The following is a 27,651-nucleotide window of genomic DNA, read 5'->3' as shown; positions in this document are numbered from 1 at the left end:
TTCCTTTCAGTATCACTCTTTCTGGAAGGAGAGAACTTCAAGGTACCATTTTATTCCATTCTGCATGGAAGCAGCAAAATTAAAAGAGAGCTATCATTCTGAGAAGACAAATTGAGATTGGTAAACAAAAATGGAATACTGGAATTCGGGGTATAGTTAAACGGACCAACCAAATCGTTGCTTTTTGTAAGCACCAATAGAAACCGGTGGCAAAAAGACTCACACACATTTCCAGTTTAAGATAGGCAGTACAACAGTCCAATCTGTTGTATCTGGTGTTGGGATTTGTTGTCTTTAGGGAGTTTGCGTTGGCTGAAGTTTGCTTTAATGTACTTTTGTCTCTTTTACACAATATATGAAGTGTAGAAAATTTTAACTCCTTGGAGATGCTAGTTATTAAGCGGTGATTAGACAGGCATTTCATTGCTTTTATATAAACAACCAACCAAATATGAAACGAAAGAAGTGCCGTAAGATCGATCTTACAACAACAAATAATACTAATAATACAATTGCAAGACGAACATGCTGTTTTCCTTCTTAAATTTGGTGAATCTTTACCGCTCTATCTCATGGAATCAAATCCAATGGTGCGAGTGAATCCATTTAAAAACAATAATGTATTCCCATTTTTAAAGCACCATGAGTCTCTTTCACACAAGCAAAAACCAAATATAGGGTTGAATATTGATATCTGCCACCACACCTTAGCATAACAGCGTCATCGACGTTCACAACTCTATTGCTTTTCTCTGCTTGCTTTGTCTTTTCATTGACTTGCTGTTTTAACGTACATACTATATCATCGCATGTCTGCTGTTGGTCGCGATTGGGAAAACAGCAAAACTACGACAGGATAGTCTGAACGGCCCTTGCCTTTAATCTTCCCATGCGATACATTGGTGGTTCAGTCGGTTGTGTTGTAACGCAGCAGCAGGGATTCAGTTGGGGTTTAACAGTCACTCGGGACGAACATTTTTAGTGGCAGGTCTCTACTTTTGGACACAGTGGTAGTGAGAGTGCGCTTCGAGACTAATATTATCCTTTTGCGCTTCTGTGTTTTTTTTAATAAACGTGTGCTGCGGTTCAGCTTATTAACGATATTTCTAATTCTCAGCGGTACCGATTGCTTAAGATAATTATAAGCGTGAAGCATAAAAATTGTTGAATTGATAATAATTATTTTTTAAAGTGATTTTATGTGAATGTGTAATTCGATTTAGGTCAATAACATATGAAGTTCAACTGTTGAAGTTATAGTTGAACTGATAAAACTAATTCAATTTTACAAAATCAATCTAGTTCAAATTCTAGACTAGGAAGAAGATTAATTCAAACTGCGTTCCGACGAACCGGTGCCGGGCTTCAGCTCGGCTTCACCATGGCCTACTCTGGAACTAGAATGGGGTCGCAAGCTCTATCCGACGACGGGGCCAAGATCGGCGAGTGGTTTAATGTTTGGTCTACCACCTACTGGTACCGACTTAAATCAACCAAGAGGTCCGATGACTTCACTCAAAGAAGAACCTCTAAGTGCTCGGGCGTGGATGCAGCCAGTAGATCAAAGCAAGTAAGTTGAGTCTTAAGTAAAAAGAGAAAATGTTCTATAAATATAAAGAATAGAAACCTTTCTTTTCTGAAATAATTTTAACGCAAATCAATTTATTGAGTTTCATGAGCTTTTGGTTTGTGTTCCCTTTATTGTTCTCATTGTAAGATATACCTGCACAAGTAGAAAACATTCTCAAAAGATTTTCTACAGAAGCTGCGTATCATCTTACAAACTAACTGCTTAAGAAACATTTTCTCTGAAATGTTGGGGAGTGCGTTTTGCGAATCGCAACACTGTACAGTATACAATAGGTGAGGTAAAATGCGTAAAACTTCTCTTTAAAACTTTTTCTCTTTTCTTTTGATTTTTTATAAGAAGAAGGAAAAAGATTGAGATAAACAAAATAAGAAATGCGCAGGGATGTAAGGGAAGCTTTTTTAGTTTTGTTTTGAGACATATTCGGAAAAGAAACATCATTTTGTAGTAACGGTCGGGAGAATGGTGGGTTGTGTACGCATAAATAAGTCTTTTAGGTGCGTAGTATTTGATTTTTTTTTTTTTTTTCAATTGACAAAAACTGCTGTATATACGTAGGAACATTTTTCTATTCCTACATACATGTCTATATCAATACAAACATAAATAAATCTCTAAAATTTTGAAAGTGACAAAAAAATGAAAGAAAAAAAACAGGTTTTGTGGAAAAGAATTTAAGCGTCGCCATTAAAAATTAATAACTGCGACCAACTCGTATACATACGTAAATACATAGATATTGCCTCTGTTTTGCAAAAAATGTAAATGATCTAATGCTACAAGCGTGATTCCACGCAATTGACCACCAATAGCCAAAAAATGAAAGTGTAAATATAAGAAGATTAATGATGGTGGGATGGTGCTAATACTTATACCTTTTACTTTAATAATTTTATACCTATTATTTTTACATACCTCAATCTAAAAATTAAAAAAATGAGGATTTTTTTAGTAAAATATACGAAAAATTTACATTCCAAAAGTTTTCAACTCAGGCATTATTTTAAAAAACCCTAGAATAAACTGTATTGGAGGTGAACCCGCATTTTTATCCAAAATTGAAATAATTTGCTCAAAAAAATCTCTTATTCAAATGGAACTAATAAATTATTTATTATGTACAAAAATAGTTCTTAAATGTTTCAAATTTTAAAATTTGGATTTTTTTTAATGTTTATATATTTTAAAATACATTTCTTCTTACAGTGTCACACCCGTTACAAAAATATGTCACACCCGTCACATTTCTGTATTGTTATAAAAGCACATTTTTTTATTAATTTCTCTGAAATACAATATGCTTACTGAGAGCGTAATTAAATCTCCTTTCATATTAAATTATTGTATTCACGATTCACACCCGTTACATATAATCTTAAGAGTTTGTGACATTAAAAGAAAGAAAGAAATTAAAGCTATTAAATTTCTTATTTTAATAAATAGTAAACGAGCAAGGAACAACAAATGAATTAAATGTGTCACACCCGTTACAATGGAAATATCTACTCGTAAATAATAAGGAGATATATATTGTGAGAACATTTGAGTGGATAACAAAATCAAAAGATTTTTTATATTGTTGAAGTTTTTGTCTTACATGTTTGTACTTTGAAACTGCTTAGCAAAAAACAAGAAGGGTCCAGGGGAAAAACGCCACATGTCCACTTTTTTCAAAAATAAACTAATGATGAGGTCTTGTAGTATTTACTGGGCACTATCTGATGGCATCCTTACTTTTATAAAACAAATTTAGGGGAGAGTGGGGCTCATTTGAACACTTTTTGCTTTCGCCACTGCTTGAACGAAATATGTTCGTTTTCTTGATCTGTAAAGTTTACTAACATTGAACAGTAACATTGAACTTCGATTTCAAAGTACATTTGGTTAGTTAAACAAATTATTTATATTGAATTTTGATGTTTTAAAAATATAAGCTCTTATGTTCAAAAGTGCCTCCATGTATGGGGCAGTTTTGAACATGGAAGGGGCACTTTTGAACACCAGTATTAGTTTCGTTGTAATGAATAAATAATACTTAACTTTTTATTAGTTTTTTAATAAGAACATACAAAAACTCCAAATTGATTATTAGGTATATTCAATTAACCAACAAATAAAAACTCAGAAAAAATAACATTAAAATTTAAGCTATAGTTATCAGTTAATCACATTTATAAGTTCAAAAGAAAAGCAAAAACCAAGAAAAATTCATTTAAAATATATCTTAGAAAAATGTTATTCATACCATTTATGCTTCTCAGAGTAAAATAGATTTATTTTCAATATATATAGATACATTTCTAGACATTAAATCCAAATGTTAACAAAGCGGATGTTCTTTATGTACCAGAAGCATTAATTGGTGTAGGTAGCTTGACTTTTATTTCTACAACGCTTAAGCGGTATATAATCGAGTTCTCATCGATAACAGTATAGCAGAACTTGAAGAATTCAGGCATTTTTTTAAATCTTCAATTATGTTGTACATATTCCCATTTTTTCTTTAATTAACAAAAATTGTATTGCATTTTGAAATCACGTACCAATTTTTTTTAAACTCTTACAACTAAAAAACTGAAAAAAAGAAAACCACTATAAAAATCACCTTCCACCTATAAATTTGAAAGCCAGCCGAGATAACGATGGAAAGTCATAGACATTTATGGATATCGTGTTGACGGGTTCGAATATCGAAATATTTCTAAACAAGATTGATATACTAAAATTTTATATGCAGTGTTTAAATGTGCCCCTGTTCAAAACTGCCCCACTCTCCCCTAAGCCTTGCTGAAAAAATAAGTAAATTGTGAGCTTGTAGTTGTATGGACAACAAAATGCGTTTTTCTCGAAATGAGTTGGAATGGACTTGTGCTGTTTTCCCCTGGACCCTTCACATATTTCAGTCTTTGCTTTAGTTATTTAATTAATTTTACATACGGGACTCTTACAAAAAAGCAATATAATAATTGTACAATATAAATATAATAATAGGAGAAGGTGGCCTAAAATGCCCCCCCCCCTTCAGAAAAATGTCCCATATCTCGAAAAAAAAGTAACATTCAAACTTAAATGCTATATACTTATCAAAGTTTAATATATTACTCTGTCACATTTTTTGCTTTGCGTGTTAAAAAAATTCCAAAAAGTATTTAATTTTTAAAATTTTCAAGACGTCTACAAATTTCACTGATCAAATTTACCCGGGTAAAATGGCACACTGTCCAAACATACGTGATATTAAATGAAAAATCCAGTCAAAGGGCTCCTTTCCCATTTTCTTGGAACAAGTGGTGCTTCATCCCCCCAGATTTTTCTACAAGTCATTCAAAACCCTGTTCATGTTGGTTGCTCGTCTCTATACTGTATTTTTGCAACTTCGAATATTTTGGATGCTTTTTTCCAGATTTTAGACGGAATTTCCTCAGTCCAGGACTACCTCTCCGTAGATAGTTTATATTTTGCAACCATTATCACTAGGTACCTATAAAAAATGAGAATGTGAAAGTACATAAGTATAAAATGGCATGTGAAAGTAAGTACCTATGCCATTTTACCCGAGTACTAAGTAGGCCATTTTGCCCAATTTGGTTTTTTTGAATTTAAGTTTTATACCGAAAAATCTAAAATCATTTTAAGCCAACTTATTTCAGTAAAATAATAAGAAATACTTCATGCATACATACATTAACTTCTTTTTCCAAAATACAATGATTTTTTTTAACTTTTTTATTGCAAAAAAAATTTCACAAAATTTTATCGACTTATTTTTGTACGTGGTTAGAGACAGTTTGACATGTCAAATTTCAAATAATGGCTTAAAGTTGCTAAAATTTCTTGACTTAACACTTTAGAGCCATTTAGCCTTCAAAAATAAACTTGTTCCAAAGGTGTTAAGTCAAGAAAAATCTATGTTTACATTGATAACAAAGTTTAATTTATAAAAGAAAGTTGGAAATATCATTGTGATTAATTACCAAATGTGAGAATTCTTTTTGAACTAGGTAATATAATACTGTAGAACAATGGCTTTACGTTTTCTGTCTTCCTCTTGACTTAACGCCTTTGGATCAATTGTTTTTATTTAAAAATTAAAAATTAATGCAGAAACAAAGAAGTTAAGTCAACTTACGCCCTTAGTACCACACAATTTTAAAAAATTTTGACTTAAACCCTTTGTACCGAGACATTTCCAACGGAAGGAGATACACAGAGCTATGGCGATAGGACCAAACGATAGAGAAAAAAAAAACTGACTAAAATCCAATAAAAATCCGAAAATCGATTTTTTTGACTTAACCCCTTTGTACCCAGCAGGTAAGATATATTATGTGAGTTATGGACATTCGAAAAAAAATCGAAAAAATGGTCACTGTGTGACAGTGTTGCCAGAGAATTTTAGAGGCAAGGAGCTGAATTTTAGAAGTCTTGGAGCCAAAAATCGCCAATTTAAAAAATTGTTCATAATAACTCATAATAATGCATTTTGTACCATTTTTTTTTGTTTTTTCATCATTTTTTTCCAAATTCAAATTAACTTGGATATATGATAACATAAACAAAAAATAAAAAAGAAATAATACTCTGTATTAAATTTATCAGACTTCAAGTTATATGAGGCGTTCAGAATAATAATGGGTCAAGTCCATTTGAAATTTGTGCATTATTCTGAACTTTGAGAAGCTTTTTCTCAGAAACTAAAGGAACTTTTGCAATAAATGTTTCACAGATCGATATATCTCTATATCTCCAAAATGTCTTTCTTTTATTTTATTTGACATAATTTTTAAGACCTTAAAACATCCAACCTAAAGAGAAGTGGACTTGACCCATTATAATTGTGAACGCCTCATAATATGAATGAAAATGAAAGTAGGTTCTACTTCGAAGAAGTTTAGTTCTACTTTCAAGACTTTTAAGGCGTAATCATAATAATCAAGTTTTTTTATTATAAAAGTTTTAATTTTGAAGGAGCCAAAAATCGCCAAATTGAAAACTTAAGGAGCCAAATTTTGATAAATCGGTAATCAGAATTTGAAGGAGCCGAAGAAAAAGAAAAAGGAGCCGGTTTGGCTATAAATAGCCGGTCCTGCACTGCTCTGTGACGGTTTTCCCTTTTCGTTTCGACTTTTCGGAGGACGCTGACCTATACGTAATACGTACAAATCGTCCCGTTTCTGCTTGAATCTCGTACCTAAGTACATTCTTTTTAAGATTTATTTTTTCTCTTAAACATTGCTCTAAAACTTACAGAAAAAATAGGTACAAGGGTTTAAGTTTAAAAACAACTCAATCAATATGTCTTAAACATAACTTGATCTTCTTCATATTTTTAATTTCAAGAAAAATGTATACTTCTCTTAAGAACTGAACAAAATTTACTCTGTAGATACGTGGTTCAGGCAGAAACATCAGATTTATGGTAGTAGGTAAGGAGTTCATAGGTGAATCAAAGTAGGTATTGGATTGAAAAAAACTTCTCATCAACCCTCGTCTTACTTCATTATTACGTAAATTTTCTTCCAATCGCTATTAAAATGAACTTCACTTTTAATTTTCTAATTGATTTCAAAATGACAAAAGTATAAAAAAAATGCAAATATATAATACACACAACAATTAACTTCGTTTATAATAAAAGGGCTCAATAAGCGGATACCTATCTATCTCACCGATTACTCTATTCGCGTGATGGTTTTCCTCGCGTGTTTCAGACGTTTTGTCATTTGCTGAAGTGCAAAATATCCTCCATTAAACCAAATTATATTTTTTTGCCCTCCTGAGTTGATTTTTTCCATAGGTACTCATAGATATCTTGATTATTATTTTAGCCAATTTTATTAATGTTTGATATTGGAGGCAATCTAATAAATTAAAATAGAGGTTTCTATTGAATGCACAGTAAATAGCTACCTGATACCTACCTTTTGTACGTTAACTTTGAAAGAGATATTTCATAGAAGCACAAATAAATATATAGACCCTTCCCGGCAAATTATAGTAAGCGCCAAATTTAATTATGAACTATGGACAACTTATAACTGTATTTTTCCAACACTAAGAACGAATAGGCAAAATTTTGTTTTGTTTTGTTTTGCTGATCAACAATTTTGCTAAATAAAACATTCACATCAAAATTGTCTCCAATAAGTTTAAAAACAAAGGAAAAATAAACATTTTTCTGAAAACAAAAACATAGTAAGCCCCTTGTAGCTTACGATAATTTGGCGGGAAGGGCTCGACATAATATATAACTGTCTGTGATTTAAGTAATTTTTAAATCTTAAAACAATTTTTTAAAAATGAAAGAAATAAAAAAATAGTTGATTTGAGTTATTAAATAAACTATTTTTGTATTTCTTTCATTTTTTTAAATTGTTTTAAGAGGTTTTTTCGATTACTAAACAAAGAGCCAAAAACGACTAACGAGGTTATGAAGTTAAACCGTCGATATGTCAATTCTATATATGTACATATTAAGTTATGCAATCATACAAAAAAAAAGTTGAGATAACAATCAGACATGACATTGCTATGATAGAGAATGTAAAAAAGCTGGTTCCCGGAAGTCCGTCTGTCTGCCTGCCTGTCTGTATGTATAAGGCCTACCAGCCTAAACGGATGGAACGATTGACATCAAGCTTGGTATATACCATTTTTTGGAGACTCTCCAGAGGGGTTTTTGGAATTAATTTTTTTGGACTTTCAAAGTCTACTGTTTTTGGTCTTTTTGAGCCATTTTTTCTTTAACACATTTTACAAGTTGTAATTATGTTTATATATTTATCAATTTATACCTCTATTTTCTTAAAAAACAATCCCAAAATTATTTTCTAATTTTATAAAATGTTTCAGATGAAAATAGATTTACTAGGTATTTTTGTTTTAATATTTTCTAAGTTATGCAAATTTTTCTAGGTTCAAGCATTAAGTGGTTGTACGGTTTGAAAAAAAAAGTAATTTTAAAATAACGAATGCATACAATAAAACCACTGCTAATCACAATTTTTCAAAAAGATAAATGGCAAAAACAGTAGATTTGAAAGTCCATATTTTATCAAATTTTAGCCGTATTCAATTTTTGTTACCATTATGTTGAAAAATAAAGTATTTTATTTTCTCCGTTACATGTTCATCATCTATAGGTATACACTCAAACGATAAAAACAGACTATTTAGTAAAAACATCAATAATGTAATTTTTTGAATGGTTTTTCTTATGTTTTTTACAGAATTTTAGTTTTAAAATTTTTAAAGCATAAATATCAATGGGAAAATTTCGGCTTCCTTTTCAAGTTATGGAAAAAACATAAAAAGTAACAAAAAGAGTAGAAAATATTGATCGTTACAAAAATTATCTTGTTATCTTTGCCAGAAAGTGCACTACACATACAAAATATAAAACTATGAGAATTCGAAAGATTTAGACTTTTTATTTCATTAAGAATATTTTTTGGCAAAAATTTCGTTTAAAAATGTTTTAAGGCCTTTTTTGCCTTAAGGCAGGTTCGGTACCGAGTGTATCTCAAAATATGAGATATATCACAAAAGTTATTTTTTACAATTTATTTTGACTTTTCATCTATCAATGAATACTTCAAATTTAAAAACAAAAACAATTATCTACAGCTGTTATCCCTCATCATTGTGCGCAGTGTTGACACGGTCTGAAGTGTTAAGATTTAGACTGTGTGTAGTGCTTATCTACACCATAATTTATCGCTCGTTGTAAATTTCCATTTTTTCCATATGAAATTAGATTAAAATATGTAGGTATATTAGTGTAATCTTTTTTGTCCCTTGAAATAACACGCATCTTCTCCAATTTCAACTATTTGGTTTACTTCATGAACCTGTAACTTGAATTTTTTGCGCTCATGTCTCAATATTTTGGTGTTATCGAAATTAAAAGAGTGGCCACTTTGTTGCTTGTGGTAAGCCAGTGCTGCAACAATTTTTAAATTTACTCCAGTCAAAGCGTCATTTGACCTTGCGCTGAGAGGCACTGTCAGTTTTTATTTCATGGATCGATAGGGGTATATTTATAAGGCTTAAACCCAATTTCTCACCACCTGATCATGCTTTTTAGCGGAGTTATTCACAAAAATGCATTTTTTGGGATATTTTACTTCTAAGCTAATATCTTTGCTCCAGATTGCCGTAGACCAAAAAATAAACATACATTCTCTTTCTTATAATATTTTCTATCGTTATATGTAATTTCATTGTATTTGAGTGAGTAAATATAAAATGGCAGCCATTTAAAGTCAAATTCTTGTTGTTAAAAAACACATTTTTGTCATTATTTCGAAAAAAGCTTATATCATGATTGACATTTTTCTAACCAATTTTGTAGCCCTGTTCATGTCCTGCATTTTAAAGAAAAAATGAGCTCTTTATCACCAAAGATGGCCGAGCAATTGATAAATGAACGCATGCAAAACCGGTGCGAAAACACCCAAAAATATCGTTTTTTTGGGAATAACTCGACTTCAAATAATAATAAGGCAAGAGTTTGCTAAACAAAAAAACGACTTTGACTTAATATTACTTATGTTTTATTTGTTTCAACAAAAAGAACGTGCACTATATTGATAGAAAATGTTGTAACGAACAATTCATTGCTTTATTTTTTGCCGTAGGACATTCTGAAGTCGAGTTATTCCCAAAAAAACGATATTTTTGGGTGTTTTCGCACCGGTTTTGCATGCGTTCATTTATCAATTGCTCGGCCATCTTTGGTGATAAAGAGCTCATTTTTTCTTTAAAATGCAGGACATGAACAGGGCTACAAAATTGGTTAGAAAAATGTCAATCATGATATAAGCTTTTTTCGAAATAATGACAAAAATGTGTTTTTTAACAACAAGAATTTGACTTTAAATGGCTGCCATTTTATATTTACTCACTCAAATACAATGAAATTACATATAACGATAGAAAATATTATAAGAAAGAGAATGTATGTTTATTTTTTGGTCTACAACAATCTGGAGCAAAGATATTAGCTTAGAAGTAAAATATCCCAAAAAATGCATTTTTGTGAATAACTCCGCTAAAAAGAATGATCAGGTGGTGAGAAATTGGGTTAAAGCCTTTTAAATATACTCCTATCGATCCATGAAATAAAAACTGACAGTGCCTCTCTGCGCAAGGTGAGGCCTTTTTTTCCGACGCTTTGACTGGAGTATCCCTGAGTCACATTCATTTGAGTGTTGTTCCAGTCTTTTGTACAATTTTTGAAGTGTTGCACCAATACATTTTTTGGGGCAGTCTTCACATGAAACACAAGAAACAACAGAAGAAAAGTTTAAGTTTCAGAAGAAGTTTATGTTTCATGTTGGCAAAGAAATTTGAAACTTTTTTTTACTGGGTTCTAACTACTTTAATATTCATACCTTAATATTCGGAACGAAATATTCACAGGATTTGGCCAAAGGTTCCGTAAGAACATAATTTGGGAAATTATCGCATTTCGGTTCTAGTGAACACGGGCTATAAAATAAAGACTTTTTCCATTTTGTCTGTGTTTTGCTTAAAAGAATCAGTCACACACAGACTATTACTCGGTGTGACTCCCATTGGTATGCGCCATTCGCCGGTTCCACCTAACTTCTTTCTTGTCGCACTTTCTTTACATCCGCATAAAAATCCGCTCTCATTGTTGCGGATGCGGATGTCCTAATTCATGCGGAAGTTTCTCATTTGGGAATGCGAATATTCGCAACATCCCTTAGTGTAAGGCAGGCATGTCAAACTTGCGGCTCGCGGGCCGCATGCGGCCCACAACGAATAACATTTTTATTAATTTTAAGTTTTAGATTATAATTTAGATTTTATATGTTCACAGCTTTTGACACACATGCACCTCCTTTTTTTCCTAATCAACAAATAAATATGGGACAAAACCAAACAAAATAGTAAATTTTATAAGATCTCGTGGCTTAAATCAGAGTAAGTTACGTGATTTCTTAAAGTGAACTAGGAAGCGAATAGTCTGAGTTAACCACAAACGATTTTGGGGCTTTGGAATTTTTTAAGTTTTTAATGATAAAAGTCTTTAAACCAGCATGGGTTGCTATCTAAAATGGTTGCAGTGTTTATAATTCATGATACCTACCTACCTAGATGTAGCAAAACATTAATTGAGTTAAACTCAAAACTGCGAGTAAAATTCACAATAATAACGAATATGTGAACAAATGCAACATTCAAATGCAAATGTGCATTCAAATGTAACCTAGCTCTTTTGGAACATCAGAAGATAAACCAGGATTTGACGTATCAAAAATACTACGCAAACTATAAAATTGAATACGAAAAAGACTTGCAGAATATTTCTTGAAAGACAAGTTATCTTAATTTTTTTCGATTTGTTCCATAAACATAGAATTATTGCCGAATTTGACTCCGAAATAAGTTCCAAATTCGTTGAAATGCCCGATTTTATAAGTATTTTTGTGCAAAAATAGTTTCCTCATTTCTGCTGTTTTTTTTTTTACAAAATTGTTTGACATATAAAAATTGTAGCTTAACATGTTCTGCGGCACACAAATTTTTATCTCGCTGTTTTGGCCCCTTGAAACCATTGAGTTTGACATGCCTGGTGTAAGCTATTATCTGCACATAAAACTGGTTTTTGCTTTGATTCTTGGAAGTGATTTTTTTAGTTCAATTACCCTAGATTAGCGATTTATTACACTGTAAGCGCGCCGCGTGCGCCGGCAGGCCAACGAATGTACTTTCCAGAAAGAGAATAACCCTTTTAATTTTCTTACAAAAAAAATATTATTTTCGATATTAAACTGATGAGACTTTTTACAATAAATTTTTAATAATTTATTTTAACTGTCTAAACTAAATCAGTGATCTGTTCAGTTCCAATTTTTTGTCGTTTGCGAGCATAAACATGAACTTAGAAATATCTTTTACAAAAACTCTATATAAAAGCACACTTAATGCAGTGTAATTTTTCTAAAACATAGTTCAAAAAAGTCCTTAGTACAGGAAGTCTTACAAATAGGATTATTTGTGTTGGTTTTTTTGTTGGTTGAACACAATACGGGCACAGCAAATATTTTCATTCTAGTACAACACACACCGTGAACACCTAAAAGAGGACAGCACTGCTATTCATAAAGGTATAATATCAATATGAACAATATATCTATACTCGGTTCCAGCAACCCTCCAATTCCACAGAAAAACACTTCGTCGTTTTTGGCATTTAACCATTATTCTTTCTGTAATGCTTGTTAAATTTGATAAAAGCCGATTGTTATTACATGCAAGCAGACCAACTGTATTGGTTTCACCAGCCACATAACGTTAAGGTACTGAAGTCAATTGCTTGGAATCCAAACCCATATAGTCCCTCCCACTTTTGATAGCATCCCAATTAAATGATTTTGGATGGCACAGAAAGGTGATAGTATGTTGTTGGTGCCTTTACAAAAGCAAACGAAAGGATTCCTTTTCAGTTTTTTTTTTTATGAAACATACCTATTTGTTACTATTTTGAGTAGGTACAAAAGTCAACAAACATTAAATAAAATTATTATTTGTGAACAGTTAAGTTAGTAACTTGCTAAAGTAGCTTTAGGTTAGGTTAGGTTAGGTAGAAATGGCTGTCAGGAAAACAACTGACACACTTAGACCATTTATTGGTCCGTTGTGATACCATGATTTTGTGAGGAAATTCCTCACTAATTAAACCAGTTGGAGCTTTTAATAAAGCGGTGAAGGTTGAAGATGTCAGTTCACTGGTATCTTCTAAGAAATATTTTTCCAGGTATTTTTTACGTCTACTGGAAAGGGCAGGACATGAGCAGAGAAGATGTTGGATTGTTTCTTCTTCTTCCTCATCAAGGCAACTTCTACAGAAGTCGTTAGAGATTACGCCAAGTCTTATGGCGTGTCTACCTATGAGACAGTGTCCTGTTAAGACACCTATTACAGAGCTGATATGTAATCTGCTTAGAGACAACAAATTTTTTGAACGTTTTGGATCTAGCCTAGGCCAGATCTGCTTGGTCGTTTGGCAAGTTATAATGTTTGACCATCGTATGTTTGTTGCCTCTATAGCTTCTTGCTTCAGCATGAGTTTGCACGTTGCGATTGGTATACCAATATTTGCCTTATTGGGTAAAATTGGTATTAGAGTTCCATTTCTGGCGAGTTCGTCTGCTTCACAGTTTCCCAGAATATCTCTGTGACCCGGCACCCAGAAAAGGTGAATGTTAAACTGTTCTGACATCTCCATGAGAGATGATCGACAGTCGCGGGCAGTAACGGAGTTTGTGGAAACCGAAGCTAACGATTTAAGGGCGGCCTGGCTATCAGAGAAGATGCGGATATCCGATGTAGATATCACGTTTTCTTTGAGCCAAGTCAGTACTTCTTTAATCGCCATTATTTCCGCTTGGAACACGCTGCAGTGATTAGGGAGACGGAAGGAGAGACTAACATTAAGTCTATCGGAGTAAACCCCGCCACCCACTCCGTCATTGGTTTTAGAACCATCTGTATAGAAATGAATTGAATCATCTCTTAGAAACTCGGCATTGTCCCATTCTGATCTATTTGGGATGGTGACTTCATAATTATTGCCGAAAACCAATTGTGGGGTGGTGTAGTCGGAGTGACTGTGGATTGATCCGAATGAATTCAGAATATTTGTGTGGCCAATAGAGTTATTGGTCCATTGAGAGATGGCTTGGAGTCGAATAGCAGTGCTCGCGGCCACCTGCTTGCTGAATATATCTATGGGTGGAAGATTGAGTAATATATCAAGAGCGGCGGAAGGTGTCGAACGGAGAGCTCCGCTGATGCACATGCAGGCTGAACGTTGGACTTTGCTTAACTTGTCTCGATATGTTACTTTTTCCAGAGCAGTCCACCAAACTGCTACCCCGTAAGTGAGAATAGGTCTGATGACTGCAGTGTATAGCCAATGAGTTATTTTAGGAGATAGTCCCCATTTATTCCCTATAGCTTTTTTGGAAGAAAAGAGTGCCACTGTGGCTTTTCTTATTCTTTCTTGTATGTTGGTTTTCCAGTTTAATTTGCTATCCAAAATAAGACCCAGGTATTTGGCTTCGCTGGCAAAATTAAGTGGAACACCATTAATAGAGGGGGGGTCTAGTTGTGGAATTTTATATTTCTTTGTAAAGAGGACAAGTTCTGTTTTTTGAGGATTTACCCCCAATCCACAGTTTGTTGCCCATTTTAGTAGCTTATTTAGAGCAGTTTGCATTAGTTCTATTATAGTATGGAGATGTTTTCCTGATATGGCAATGGCGACGTCGTCAGCGTATGCAATCACTTTGAATCCATCTACTTCTAGACCGATTAGTAGTTCATTAACCACTAAGTTCCACAGGAGTGGGGAGAGTACTCCTCCTTGTGGTGTACCTCTACTAACAGATCTTCTTGCTGAGAAATCTCCTAGAGTTGAGTTAATAATTCTGCTTTTCAGCATAAGGTCTATTAGCTCGCTCAGTGAGCTATCTACTTTAAGGTTCTTCAGTGCATTTGTGATTGCTATGTTGCTGACGTTGTTGAACGCGCCTTCAATATCAAGAAATGCAACTAAGGTGAACTCTTTATGATGGAGGGAATATTCAATAGTGCGTACTACAGTATGTAGTGCTGTTTCAACCGATTTCCCTTTACAATAAGCGTGTTGTGCTGTAGATATAAGATTGGGATCTATGACATTACGCAAGTGGATATCAATCATTCGTTCTAAGGTTTTAAGAAGGAATGATGATAGGCTGATAGGTCGGAGGTCTTTCGGATTGACATGAGAGAATTTGCCTGCTTTGGGTATGAATACAACTTTAACTTCTCTCCATAGGGCAGGGATGTGTTTCAATTTTACACATCCATTCAGAATTATCTCTAAGATGGGAATTAGAATATCTGATGCCATTTGAAGTTCGGCTGGTATTATACCATCCGGTCCAGCGGATTTGTATGGTTTGAAGGCGTTGATGGCCCACTTTAGCTTCTCTCTTGTAATCAGACCAAGATTGTTTTTTGAATTTGTGTCTGGCCCTGATGGGTCGACTCTGTTTATAATGTTTGAGCTACTTGGAAAATGAGTATCTAGTAGCAAATTGAGTGATTCTTCACAGGAGTTGGTCCAGGCCCCGTTATTTGTTTTCAAGGCACTGGGCATTAAAGGGTTTGTTGAGAGAATTTTTCTTAATCTAGAGGCTTCTGAAGAGTCTTCTATTTTTTCACAGAAATTTCTCCAAGAAGATGTTTTACATTTTCTTAGCTGTTTTTTGTAGACTTTCAGGGATTCTTTGTATAGGTCCCAGTCTGAAACATCTCTAGTGGATTTGGCGAGATTGAAGAGTTTTCTACAAGCTTTTCTGTGCGGTTCTAGCCCTGAGTTCCACCAGTGTGGCTTCTGCTTTCCTCTTACTTGTATGAGTGGGCAGGAGTTATTCATTGATAGGTTAAGGGCAGAAGTGAGATCATTGACTTTGTTGTCGAGATCGATTGTATTTGAGGGATAACTTAGAAGTTCAGGTTTAAGTAAGCTTGTCAGAGTTTCCCTGTATTTTTGCCAGTTAGTTTTGCGATAGTTTCGGAATGCTAACTGTTTAGTAGTCACATCGTTAAGACTAAATTGGATGTATCTATGATCAGAGAACGAGTGTTCTTCAGATACTTTCCAATTTAAGATCCTTTGATGAATCGAATCGGAGACAAGAGTAATGTCTAGTACTTCTTGTCGGTTTCTGGTAACGAATGTTGGTTCATTGCCAGTATTACTTACTATCAGGTTAGTACTCAAAATAAAATCAAAAAGTGACTCACCTCTATCATTTATGTCGGTACTTCCCCAGACCGTGTGATGGGAGTTTGCATCGCAACCAATTATGAGGCAGATCTTTTGCCTTTCAGCATCGGCTACAAGTCTCCGTAGTTTTTCGCCAGGGAGAGGGCCGAGTTGGTCATGGCAAAGTAGCTTTAACATTTAACTAAATTTTTTAAAATTTTGCGCCCTTATCTTTATATAAAAAAGTGAGTAGCAAGTACCTTATGTAATTTAAGCCAATGGACAATAATTACGTTATAACACTTACAAATTGATTTGCAAGGAAATGGGTCTTTAAAGCTTATAGTGAGGCGGCTTAACATTAAAAAAGAGATCAATCGTGCAATTTGTGATAAAAGCATGAAATTTACATCGTCGGTAGTACTCAATATAAGAGTTATTTTGAGATATTGGGCCATCTTGTATTCTATCCGGAAGGGTAGATATAAGAGTTCTTCTGTGTTGCATTCGCTTTGTTGCATATCATAGTATAGGTAATGAAACATTTTTATTGATATGACACATGATTTCGAGGTATTTTTTAACGCCCAATCCAATAAAATTAATACCAAAATGTCTCGGCCAGCATGTAAAAAGTTATTGGACTCTTTATGAAGAGTCTTTTACTTAAAGAACAAAAATCAGAATATTACGAATTGCCCTTTGAAAAAAGTGGTAGACTGATAAAGTTTTGTACGGACGTTTCATACCCATACCATAGAAAAAAATAATAAAATATGTCCATCAAAGTATCTCGAGTTAAAGGGTATTTTTTTTTTAGCGAGAAAGAACACTTTTGAAATGGTACTATTGCACCACATTGAAAATTTATCCATTTTTTTTTTACTGTCATACATACAGTATGAGAACCAAAAAAAAAAAAGATTTAGTTAAATTTATTATGGAATATTTAATTTTCATGACAAACTAAAAGAGCTTACTTTTATTTTTCATTGAGTTTTCTTACAAATTAAAATTTTGAAGTCGTGAGGTGCATAAGTAAGAGTATGAAAAATAATTGTGCAGTTTGTGATAAAGGGATCAAATTAATAGGATTGTTAGTGAAATTCTACCAACAAAGGGGTACCGCTGGTACTTTTTCGATCAAACTTGAAACATTTGTATGCAAAGTGAGGCATCGTTTTGAGGGCTTTTTGTTGTGATAGACTTATGCATTAAAAAAACGTCCTATCTTACCTGTACTGACAATTTTTGTTGGACAGAGGTTTAGGTATACAGGTTTAGGTAGGTAGAGAACTTTCCCAATCTTTGTCTTAAAACATTAGATAGAGGTTTACATAAACTAGTATTTGAATTTAGTTGTATGAGTTCATCGGATTTCTTATGTTTATTTCAAAAAGAAATAGTAAATGTATTATCGTTAGCTAATTATTCCATATTTAAAATTAAACTAATCTTATTTTTTCTAGTCTTGGAATTGGTCGCGCGCATTTCGAGAAGCAACCCCCAAGTAATCTGCGTAAATCAAACTTTTTTCATTTTGTGATTGCCCTTTATGATCGAGCCGGGCAACCGATTGAAATTGAAAGAACGGCTTTCATAGGTTTCATTGAAAAGGATTCTGAATCTGATACGACCAAAACTAATAATGGCATCCAATATCGACTTCAACTATTGTACGCAAATGGTAAATTACATATTTTAAAGACTATTAAATTATTCTTTGATAAAAATAAAATTTAAATCTTTTCTAGGTGCACGTCAAGAGCAAGATATTTTTGTTAGACTCATCGATTCAGTTACAAAGCAGGTAAGAATGAAAACATTATAAAGAGACCAATAATGAATACATTGAAAATGGGCGTGATAATGCTTGCATTGCATTCATATTGTAACAGGACTAACAAGAACATAAGTTCCATTGAAAATCGATTGTCACACTTAATTAACTACAGTGAGTTATAGTTAAGTAGAAAATAAAGTTGTCAGATAATCTGGCATAAAACTACAAAGAAAACAGACGGTCAGCGAAGGGGGTGTATATAAACGTAAAAGTACCTATATTTTTTCAATCTCCCTTTTTTATTTGTCCTGAAGCGAGTACAGTGGCAGAAGTAGGTACATTAAAACACCATATGCTATATTGAGAAGACATTTCATGTATAATTAATTTCACCGAGCGTCGTCGGGCGGTTGGGTTAGTATTGTTTATATTATACCTACATGATACCTTGCACCTAAGTTTAAAAAAAATTTTTCAAAAGGTCTAGTTAGTATATGAAATATTATTTCGCCAACCAGGATTATTGAGTTTTTTGCAGTTGAGTCTTAACAAAAAAGTTTTACCTATAGATTGGGAAATATCACGATTATTCTTTTCGTTGTATTGGAGATGCATGACATGAATAAACAAACAAGCATTGTGGCACTCTAGGACTGCCGCAGTAAAGCTATTGCATTGCATTTTTTATCAACTTATGCAATTATAATTTGTTTACCTACACTACACAAAACCAATGATTATGTTTTGTATCTACAGTAAAACCCGGATAAGTGCCTCTCGCTTAAGTGCCTAACCCGCATAAGTACCTTTGTTTTTTTAGAACCAAAATTTTAACGATTTTTTCATATAAAATTCATCTTTTAAGTACCTTTCGCTTAACTGCCTTCCCCGCTTAATTGCCTGGCTTTTCAAATACTTATAGTTGAATTTACTTGCAAAAAATTCTTTTAAGTACACATTTGAAACAAGTTTGAACTGTAAGAAAAACTTCGTTTCCTAAACCGCTTTAAATTCAAAAATTCTACTAAAGGTAGAAATTAACTAGTTAGCTATTTTGAACTTTCAAAGTAATTTTGTTTTGTGAAGATTATGTTTTTAGTAATCAAACATGTTTTTTTTCTTATTTAATAAATATAGAGTAAGTGCCTATGAGCACTTAACCGGGTTCTTGTAAGTACCTTACCCGCTTTAGTGCCTGTCAAAATAGTGCATTTAAGGTGAGGTACTCATCCGGGTTTTACTACCTATCAATTCATATACAACAAGAAGGTCACATTTGAAAACAAGCATACACACAATCTCATGTTATAAACTTCTCCAGATCAAAAAATAAGAAAACACAAGAATACTTGTTCTCTTTTCTCTACAATCGCAACGCAACGCTTTACTCGTTCACAAATCACAAAAAGTTGAACAAGAAACAGAAGAGAAAACAAAAAAAAAGAAAATACAGATAATTTTTTTTGCTCCAGATTTATTCTGCAGGCACAGCACATATGGTCTTCTTCCTTACTCCTCTCCTTGTTGTCTAACACAATTTATGCAGAACTCTCTGTCTGAACCAAAACCATTCACACCAACTGCTGCTTGCTTGCTCTCGTTCGTCACGATCCATGCAAGCTTCGTACAATCGTACCATATACAAATACATATACACACATACCATGCACATTTAGCGAACAACCTAAGTGTGTGGCGTAATTTTTGTTACGGAATTTCTTGGTTCGCTCCCCATGCCAAGCCTGCGATAAAATCTATGCAATAGCCTTAAAATAAACACACTTAAAAATAAACATGTTCTCATACTCATAATGTCGAATTAAACATTTCAAATGGAAAAATTAGATCGTGCAATTTTTTTTCATAGGACGGTAGAGGGGATCACTGAGAGCTTAAAACCAGTTTTTCGGGAAAATCGACCTTGTGCTTAAGCCGCCATCTTGGATTAAAGATAAAACACGTTTAACTCGGCCATTTTTGATTTTTGACAAAAATTATATATTTAAAACTTGTAGAAAATTTTATTTTCTATAACTTTTATCTTAATAAATTTTTCTATATGACCCATATTTTTCGAGTTAATTTGAAAAAACTATACCCCTACTCAGCTTAAACTTTATACCCGATTTGATTTTAGATTTTAAGATCTCTCTCGCGGCCATCTTTTTTGTGAAAAATGCGGGTTGGGGTCGAAATTCTGTATGTTGCAAAATTCTGTATTCAAAATACTGTACCTATGCCAAAATACTATATGTCAAAATTCTGTATGTGCAAAATGCTGTACGAACAAAATTCTGAAAGTCAAAATTCTGTGTAGCAAAATTCTGGTTGGTCAAAATACTGTATTTCAAAATTCTGTACATCAAAATTCTGTATATCAAAATTCTGTAAAAATGCTGTAAAAAATATCGTTTTGATATAATGTAAAAAAGTTTGAAATACAGATATATTTAATAAGTTTACTATGAATTTCTAAGAGATCAACTTAATAAAGAGGCAAGCTTCTAATGCTGATTAATCTAGGTACTTTATTAGGAGCTACGGAAGAAAGAAAGAGAAAACAAAACTACACTTATTTAAAAAAAAAACAATCTGAATTAAACCACTGATTGAAAAAAATTAAATATATATTGATTTGTAAAATGTATTTTGTATTTTTAAGAAAAGTTTGATTTGTGTTCCTAGAATTGATTTACTTTTTTACTTTAATAATTTATGTTTGTATAAAATTACAACTTTACTGTCAATAATTATATTTAAAGCTACTATTTTTGTTTTTTTATCAAAGAAAATTTCTTTAAAAATACTGTATTAAAAATACAGTATTTTGCCGTAAAGAATTTTACAAAACAAAATTTTTCAAGTCAGTATTTTGTTCACACAGTATTTTGACGTACAGAATTTTGTATTTACAGTATAATGACGTACATAATTATGGTCTTACAGTATTTTGACCCTACAGAATTTTGTCGTACAGAATTTTGACAAGCAGAATTATGACCCGCTCCCGAAAAATGCACAATTTCAGAGTACCCAAACAGGGCTGGAAATGTTGAAAAAAGTTGAAATATTTCTGTTTTAGGCAGTACCCAAACAGACCTAATATAGGAGTGTTTTTATATGTTTTTGGGGATGAGAAATCTAGCTGCAATGTTAGTTTATGCAAATTCCTGAAATTTTATAAACAAAAGGAACTATCTCAAAATTGGTAAGTGTCGTTTTAAACAAAATTATTAAATATTATGATTAATGTCTAGAAAGACAATTAAGTCTTTGAATTTTTCAAATCGGTTCATTAATGCCTGAGATATGACCAATTGTTTATAACTCACTCTCTCTTTTTAGCTTTTATTATGAACAATTGGTCATATCTCAGGCATTAATGAACCGATTTGAAAAATTCAAAGACATAATTGTCTTGCTAGACATCAATTATAATATTCACTAATTTTGTTTAAAACGACACTTACCAATTTTGAGATAGTTCATTGAATTAGGGTCATGTAAAGTTTGTGTTTACTTAGTTGGGCAAAAAAGTGAAATTTACTTTAAGGCTAGGCGCACACATGCGATTTCAGTCGTGCGATTATTCAGTCGCAAAAATGGATCACACGGATTTCAATGCCGGTGAACACACATGCTTCTAAAAAATAGCCGCGATTTAAAAATTGAAAAATGTCCCATTTTTTTGGCGACGCGACTGTCGCAAATTAAAATGGAACAAATGGATCAGTATAGTTGTGCACACACTTGCGACTAAACTGAAAACGACTAAAAAGTAGCAGTCGCAAAGAGGCCAAATCATGCGCACACATGCGATTTTCAACCACTCGATTTTTTAGACGCAAGAAATGAAACACATTATTTTAAATGAGAGCGCACAGACTTGCGATTTTAAAATCGCAAAGTTTAAAAAAATGGATCCGGTTCTATTTTTCGCGATTTTTTTTGCTGCACATAAGGATATATTATAAAGTATATAATGCACCTGCCCGCACGTGCGACCCTTGGAACAATTATTTTAAGTACAATAATGGATATACTAGAAAGTGTTGTATAGTGGATAGTTATAAACGATAGGAAATTTAAAAGGACAATTCCATAGAATTCATAAAAGAGAAAACCCTCAGAAATTTACCCAGTACTATAGAATGAGTATACAATGCTTTGGTGAAATAATGGTACTCGTAGGGCCTAAAATAAGATACAAACATACACATTGCAGAGAATCTATTTCTATTTCTAATCTGGTTAACAAGCTGTCAAACCCTTACCAAATTTTGAGACTTGTATCACTTTACCACTTTTACCAGAGCTTACATTTGTTCCATGAATTCACCTTATCATAAAATCCGATCGTAGATACCATTTGTATGAAATATTCCATTACGAACGGATTTCGTGATTGTTTTCTTTGCGGTCATTTGACCATTAGATTTGAACAGTGAGTATCTCCTGGCTCTTTTGATCTTGAGATGATGCATTTTATCGAAAAACGGTCAACTCTTTTTCGACCAAACATAATGTTTTTTCTTGCAATAAAAAATAGTCGCGCGATTTTTTAGTCGCAAGTGTGTGCACGGTAATTTTATGTTGCGACTGCGATTTTTTAGTAGCAACGACTGAAAATCGCATGTGTGCGCCTAGCCTAAAACTGATGCAGCTGAGTTAGAATTTTGAATGCACTTGTTAGCAGGGTTTTTCAAGGTTCCGCAGCAAAAGAAAAAATTGAGAAAACTTTAGATTTGTAGTCACGGCACATAAAAGAGTGTAACAGGGTGACCATTTTTCGATTTTTTTTCAATGTCCATAACTCCCAAAATATATGGCTGCGATTTGTTTTATTATTTTTCTGATAACAGTCACCACCTAACCTATCTACCGTTTTCGTTTCGACGTTGACTTTTGGGACACCCTGTATAATCATAATTAGGTATAATTTTAATCTTAAAAAAGTGTACCTATATATCGTTAGTATTTTTTAACGGAATAAACTAAGTGAAAAAAAAAAACAATATCGTCGCCTCGTTGTCGTTCGTAACGTAGGGGGAAGGCGATAGACTTGAGCCACGTTTTGTTAAAATCTTCATAAAAACTTCCCTATTCATGTCATTCAACGACATGTTGGAGTTGGATACACTTCTTTACTATAAGCCCCATAAACCTTATGGACACGACACCCAATAGTACAGGAAACAGGGACTCGAAAATGGGTCATATGAGAATTTTTGGAAAGGATTTAAATTTGATATTTCATATAATGGGGCACATTGAGACAAACGTAAAAAAATATTTTGACGTTAACTGTTTCCCTAAATAAACAAAAACCAAACAAAATTAGTGAGGAAGTTTCTTTGCAAAATCATGGAATCATAACGGTGTAAGTGGTATAAGCCTGTCAGTCGTTTTCCTGACAGCCATTTCTACCTAACTTAACCTAAAAGAACATTTAAAACTATTATTAAGCAAAAGAAAAATCCCAGTTTTCTCACCTTGAACTCAATACAATCGATTTCAGCATAAATTAACTATACAGAGAGGTTGTTTTTGTTAATTTCTCGAAAATAACAAGATATTTTTGGATCCGGCTTTCTTTTTTTTGTTTTAAAAAAAAAAGAGCATTGAATTTTAAAAACTAAATTAGAACTTAATTACCTACCTACATACAATTAAAAAAAATTGTTTGATATATATTTATTTTCCATTTCATAAAAAGAGTGCACACTTCGTTGCGCACTCAAGGGGGAGGATCACACAAGGATCTTGAAATTCTTATGACAAACGCTTTGCAAAACTAAGTATAGAGTTCACATCGATCACATTGATATGAGCGGTAAAATCAAAATTGTACCTAACAATTTACTGGTAGGAAAGAATAATAAACCATACATATAATTCATTACATCGCCATCTATTGTTTTGCTAATGACATCTTGCAACAACATATTATGAAAGCCCCCTAAACTTATGGCAACAGGGCGCTCATTAGCTTTGAAATAACAGATTTTGTTACACTATATCTGATGATATTTATGTATCATAATAGCACTTTTCTTAGAATTGAGATTTGGCTTAAAAATGATAAGTCCACAAAGATCCCGACAGCACAGTTAACAAATTTCATATTTCTTTCTCGCAAAGTATCTCATTTTTCGTTTGTTAATTTATTTTTTTTAACTTTTGCATAATTTACAGACGAGTTTCATCAATACACAAGGTTCATCTGTCAAAAATAACAAATAACTAACGGTTCTTATAAGAAAAAAACCATATCATGAAGAAGTTTAATAAATCCCAACGAACTTCACCTCATAAGTTAAGAAAAAAAATAATTTATAAAGTAAAGGCACCTTTCTCAGTGTGACCAGAGCCGGCTATTAATCGCCAAACAGGCTGCTTGAACATTTCACTCGCTCATTAAAATTTTGGTTTCCGATTTATCGAAATTTGGCTCTTTTAATTTTGATTTTTGCGATTTAAGGCTCCTTTGAAATCAAAGCACTTTACAACAAAATTCCATCAGAGATGTGAACAGAGATAACCAATTTGTATACATTTTTCATTATTATTACTTATTCACTTTCACGCCCGTCAATGAGCATAAATACCAGAATATATCAACAAAATGAAAAAAAATTGTACTTGAAGTCTGATATGCAAAAATTATCTGAAAATAAAAAAAAAAAACTCATACACAAAAAAAAGTTGTTTGCGTTTTTTTTTTGTCCATTTTTTAAATCGGCTATTTTTGGCTCCAAAATTTTTCAAAATCGGCTCCTTGCCTCTAAAATATTCTGGCAACACTGCTTGCTAGAGCAGCATCAGTGCTAAAACTTTGGGCTTGTTGAGTGCCCAGTTCCAGTGCAGCTAAAGAGCTGAAATTTCACGTGTTTAATAGGAAATACTCGTATATATGTTACGAACTTTTAAGTGATGAACAACAGAAATGTAACATCCAGCTAAAGAGCTGAAATTTAACGTGTTTAAATACTCGTATATATGTTGCAATTTTTCAAGTGGGAAACAACAGAAATGTAACATCCAAAAAAAAATGGACCACCCTAGTGCTCAATGATTAATCTCCTTCACAATTCCGAAACAAAATAGTTAAATCACCTTTGTTTGATTCACAAGCAATCAACGAAATAAACCAACACATACAACACATCTTTGATCTTTTTTCTCATAAATTCATGTTCAAAGTCCGCGCTTTTGCATACCATTCTTTGTGACACATATCTACTAACAAACTGATTTGGCTTAACCGCTTAGTTTGTGACAAAACACAAATCATTTTGTTGATCAAATCGACGACTTATGTGCTTTATGCATGTGCGCGCGGTCCGATACATTTTAAAAAAACATTTGAGAAACTAAAAGTTACAAGTGCACGACTAGTCTAAGGGTCATTGCAGACGATGCCAAAAAACCGGCCCGGAACCGGTTAAACCCCCCTTTTGGCTGGTTGTAAGGTAAAAGAATGAGTACTTTGCAACCATCTAAAAGAAGCGTTTACCCGGCTCCATTAACACCATTTATGTAATGTTCTCCCGATTTTTTTTTGCTCCTTTGTATAGGTACTTTTCTTTCTACAAGCTACAAGGAATTTAAGGAGAAGGAACGGTGACAAGATATGTCCATTATTATTTTATTTATATTTTATTATCTTTATTTAGAGATGTAAATAGAAAATGAAACAGGAACAGGAAGGTAAACATTGCAGTAGGTACTCATACCAAACATATGCCTTTAAGTGATACCCACGACCAGCAAACAACTACTGACAAATGAATGAGTAAATAAATCAAAAAGGCTCCACTTTTCCGGATGAGATAATTCTCGCGGGTTATTTATAACAATTTTTTCCCCGGAATTCTTTTTCTTTTTTTTACTTTTTTGAGGATATTTCCCACTTTTTTGCTAGTTCCTCAGGATTCCTTTTATGTAGCTATGTTCCGATGAAAATCGTTCTGACTTTTTTCACCAAAGCTGCTGGGCAAGGACATTCAGATTTATAGCTGTGTAGTTGCATATATGAATGCGTTTAGGTTTGCTGACGGTTGTGTGTGTCTACCTGGAGACAATGATATTGATAGTCGACTAAGATACTACAGACATAAATAATGGTACTTTCCTTAAATGGTGACATCGTTTAAAAGCTTATCGCAAGTTAACAAAGTGTGCAGTAAGCACATTGTCGGCAGTGATATAAAAGTTCAGAGTATAGAGTTTTCAGTCTGTTTTCGTTGTTATTTCGTGAAAAATAAAGAAAAATTTTCCGTTAACTTGATTACCTCAATTGAAATAATGCAATACAAATGATATTATGACAAATGACAGAAAAAAACAAGAGTAAAGTAAAATTAATTTACAAATTGCAACAATAAACCTAAATCTTTATGATTTTCAACGGTATACGGTTGCATTAGCTGTGTTATTTTGGAATTGCTATCCGTATCCGCAGTTGGCGTTTACATGCATAACAAAAACAGCACATAGGTAGTTTCCGATAATAGAAGCTGAACCATTTTCATTTTTTTCGTCATATACCCAACTTCGGCATCAACTTAAAGAATATGTTTTGAAAACAACTTGCTGTTTTTAAAATACCTATTCTTAGTACCTATTCTCGCGTCAACCATTCTTTTCTTGCATATGTATTTCGGACGCTGAATTTTCGGCCAAGGACACTCAGAAAAACAAGTTGGTATTTTCAAAAATTGTAAACATTGTTTCAAGAATAGATGTGGCTTAAAAAATTCCCAACAACATCGTATTGTAACGATGAATAACTGAACTAACTACTTTTAAGATAAAAGTCTGAACACACTACCTACTACTGCAAGGGTCGACATCTAAAATCGAATTACATATGAAGACTGTTCGCCAAGATCGAAAAGCGGACACATGCAAGTGGTGGTCAACACATACCTACTATAAAATTTCCAATTTTGACAACATTTGCTAAAGTCTACCTTTCCTCTCCTGGGACGAGTGTTTACAGTAAAAGACTATTTTTCGAAGCAGGAATAGTCTACGAAGATAAACGTAATATGTAGTTTACTACAAAATAAATGCGGAACAAATAGTTTTCATTCACCACAACTTGCCTTTAGTAGATTATTATAAGCACTAAAATTACAATTTTTTAATAAAACACACATTTTATAATAATTTATGTCTTATTTCTTCTCCATTTGGTATTCGGTATCCGTCCGAATAGTTTAACTATTCGGCCGAATACCGAATACCAGAAAAATAGACCGAATACCGAATAGTGGCCGAATGATGGCGGCATCTCTAATCGAAACTAACATTTTCGTTCATTTTAAATTTCTGTATCTGGGTTGAAATCGTAATTTTTTTTTTCTAATCCAGTTTTTAACCGATTTTCATAAAAAATTACTTTGTTTGATTTAAAAGTAGGTACATATATATTTTTTTAGAATATATTTTTAGAATAGCATGTTGTTCTGAAAACATATCGTC

General features: G+C 33.0%; 1 protein-coding gene across 7 annotated transcripts in view; it reads left to right on the top strand.

Annotated features, from left to right (window-relative positions):
- The first annotated feature begins 625 nt into the window (after positions 1-625).
- Positions 626-27,651, top strand: part of LOC129907712 (transcription factor collier) — a 153,594-nt gene continuing 126,568 nt past the window's right edge. For 2 of the 7 annotated variants that reach the window (XM_055984041.1, XM_055984045.1), the window contains exons 1-3: positions 632-1,570; positions 17,849-18,066; positions 18,134-18,189. In XM_055984041.1, the coding sequence (XP_055840016.1) occupies positions 1,455-1,570; positions 17,849-18,066; positions 18,134-18,189 (390 nt within the window). In that variant the 5' untranslated portion in view covers positions 632-1,454. Of the gene's footprint in view, positions 1,571-17,848; positions 18,067-18,133; positions 18,190-27,651 lie in introns of all 7 variants that reach the window. The other 5 variants (XM_055984040.1, XM_055984039.1, XM_055984043.1 and 2 more) reach the window with 5 other exon arrangements.

The sequence above is a fragment of the Episyrphus balteatus genome, chromosome 1 (assembly GCF_945859705.1).
Source record: "Episyrphus balteatus chromosome 1, idEpiBalt1.1, whole genome shotgun sequence".
In the NCBI taxonomy this organism is placed as follows: Eukaryota; Metazoa; Arthropoda; class Insecta; order Diptera; family Syrphidae; genus Episyrphus; species Episyrphus balteatus.
Note: the sequence above shows the minus strand (reverse complement) of the source record. Positions and strands in the feature narration are given on the sequence as shown.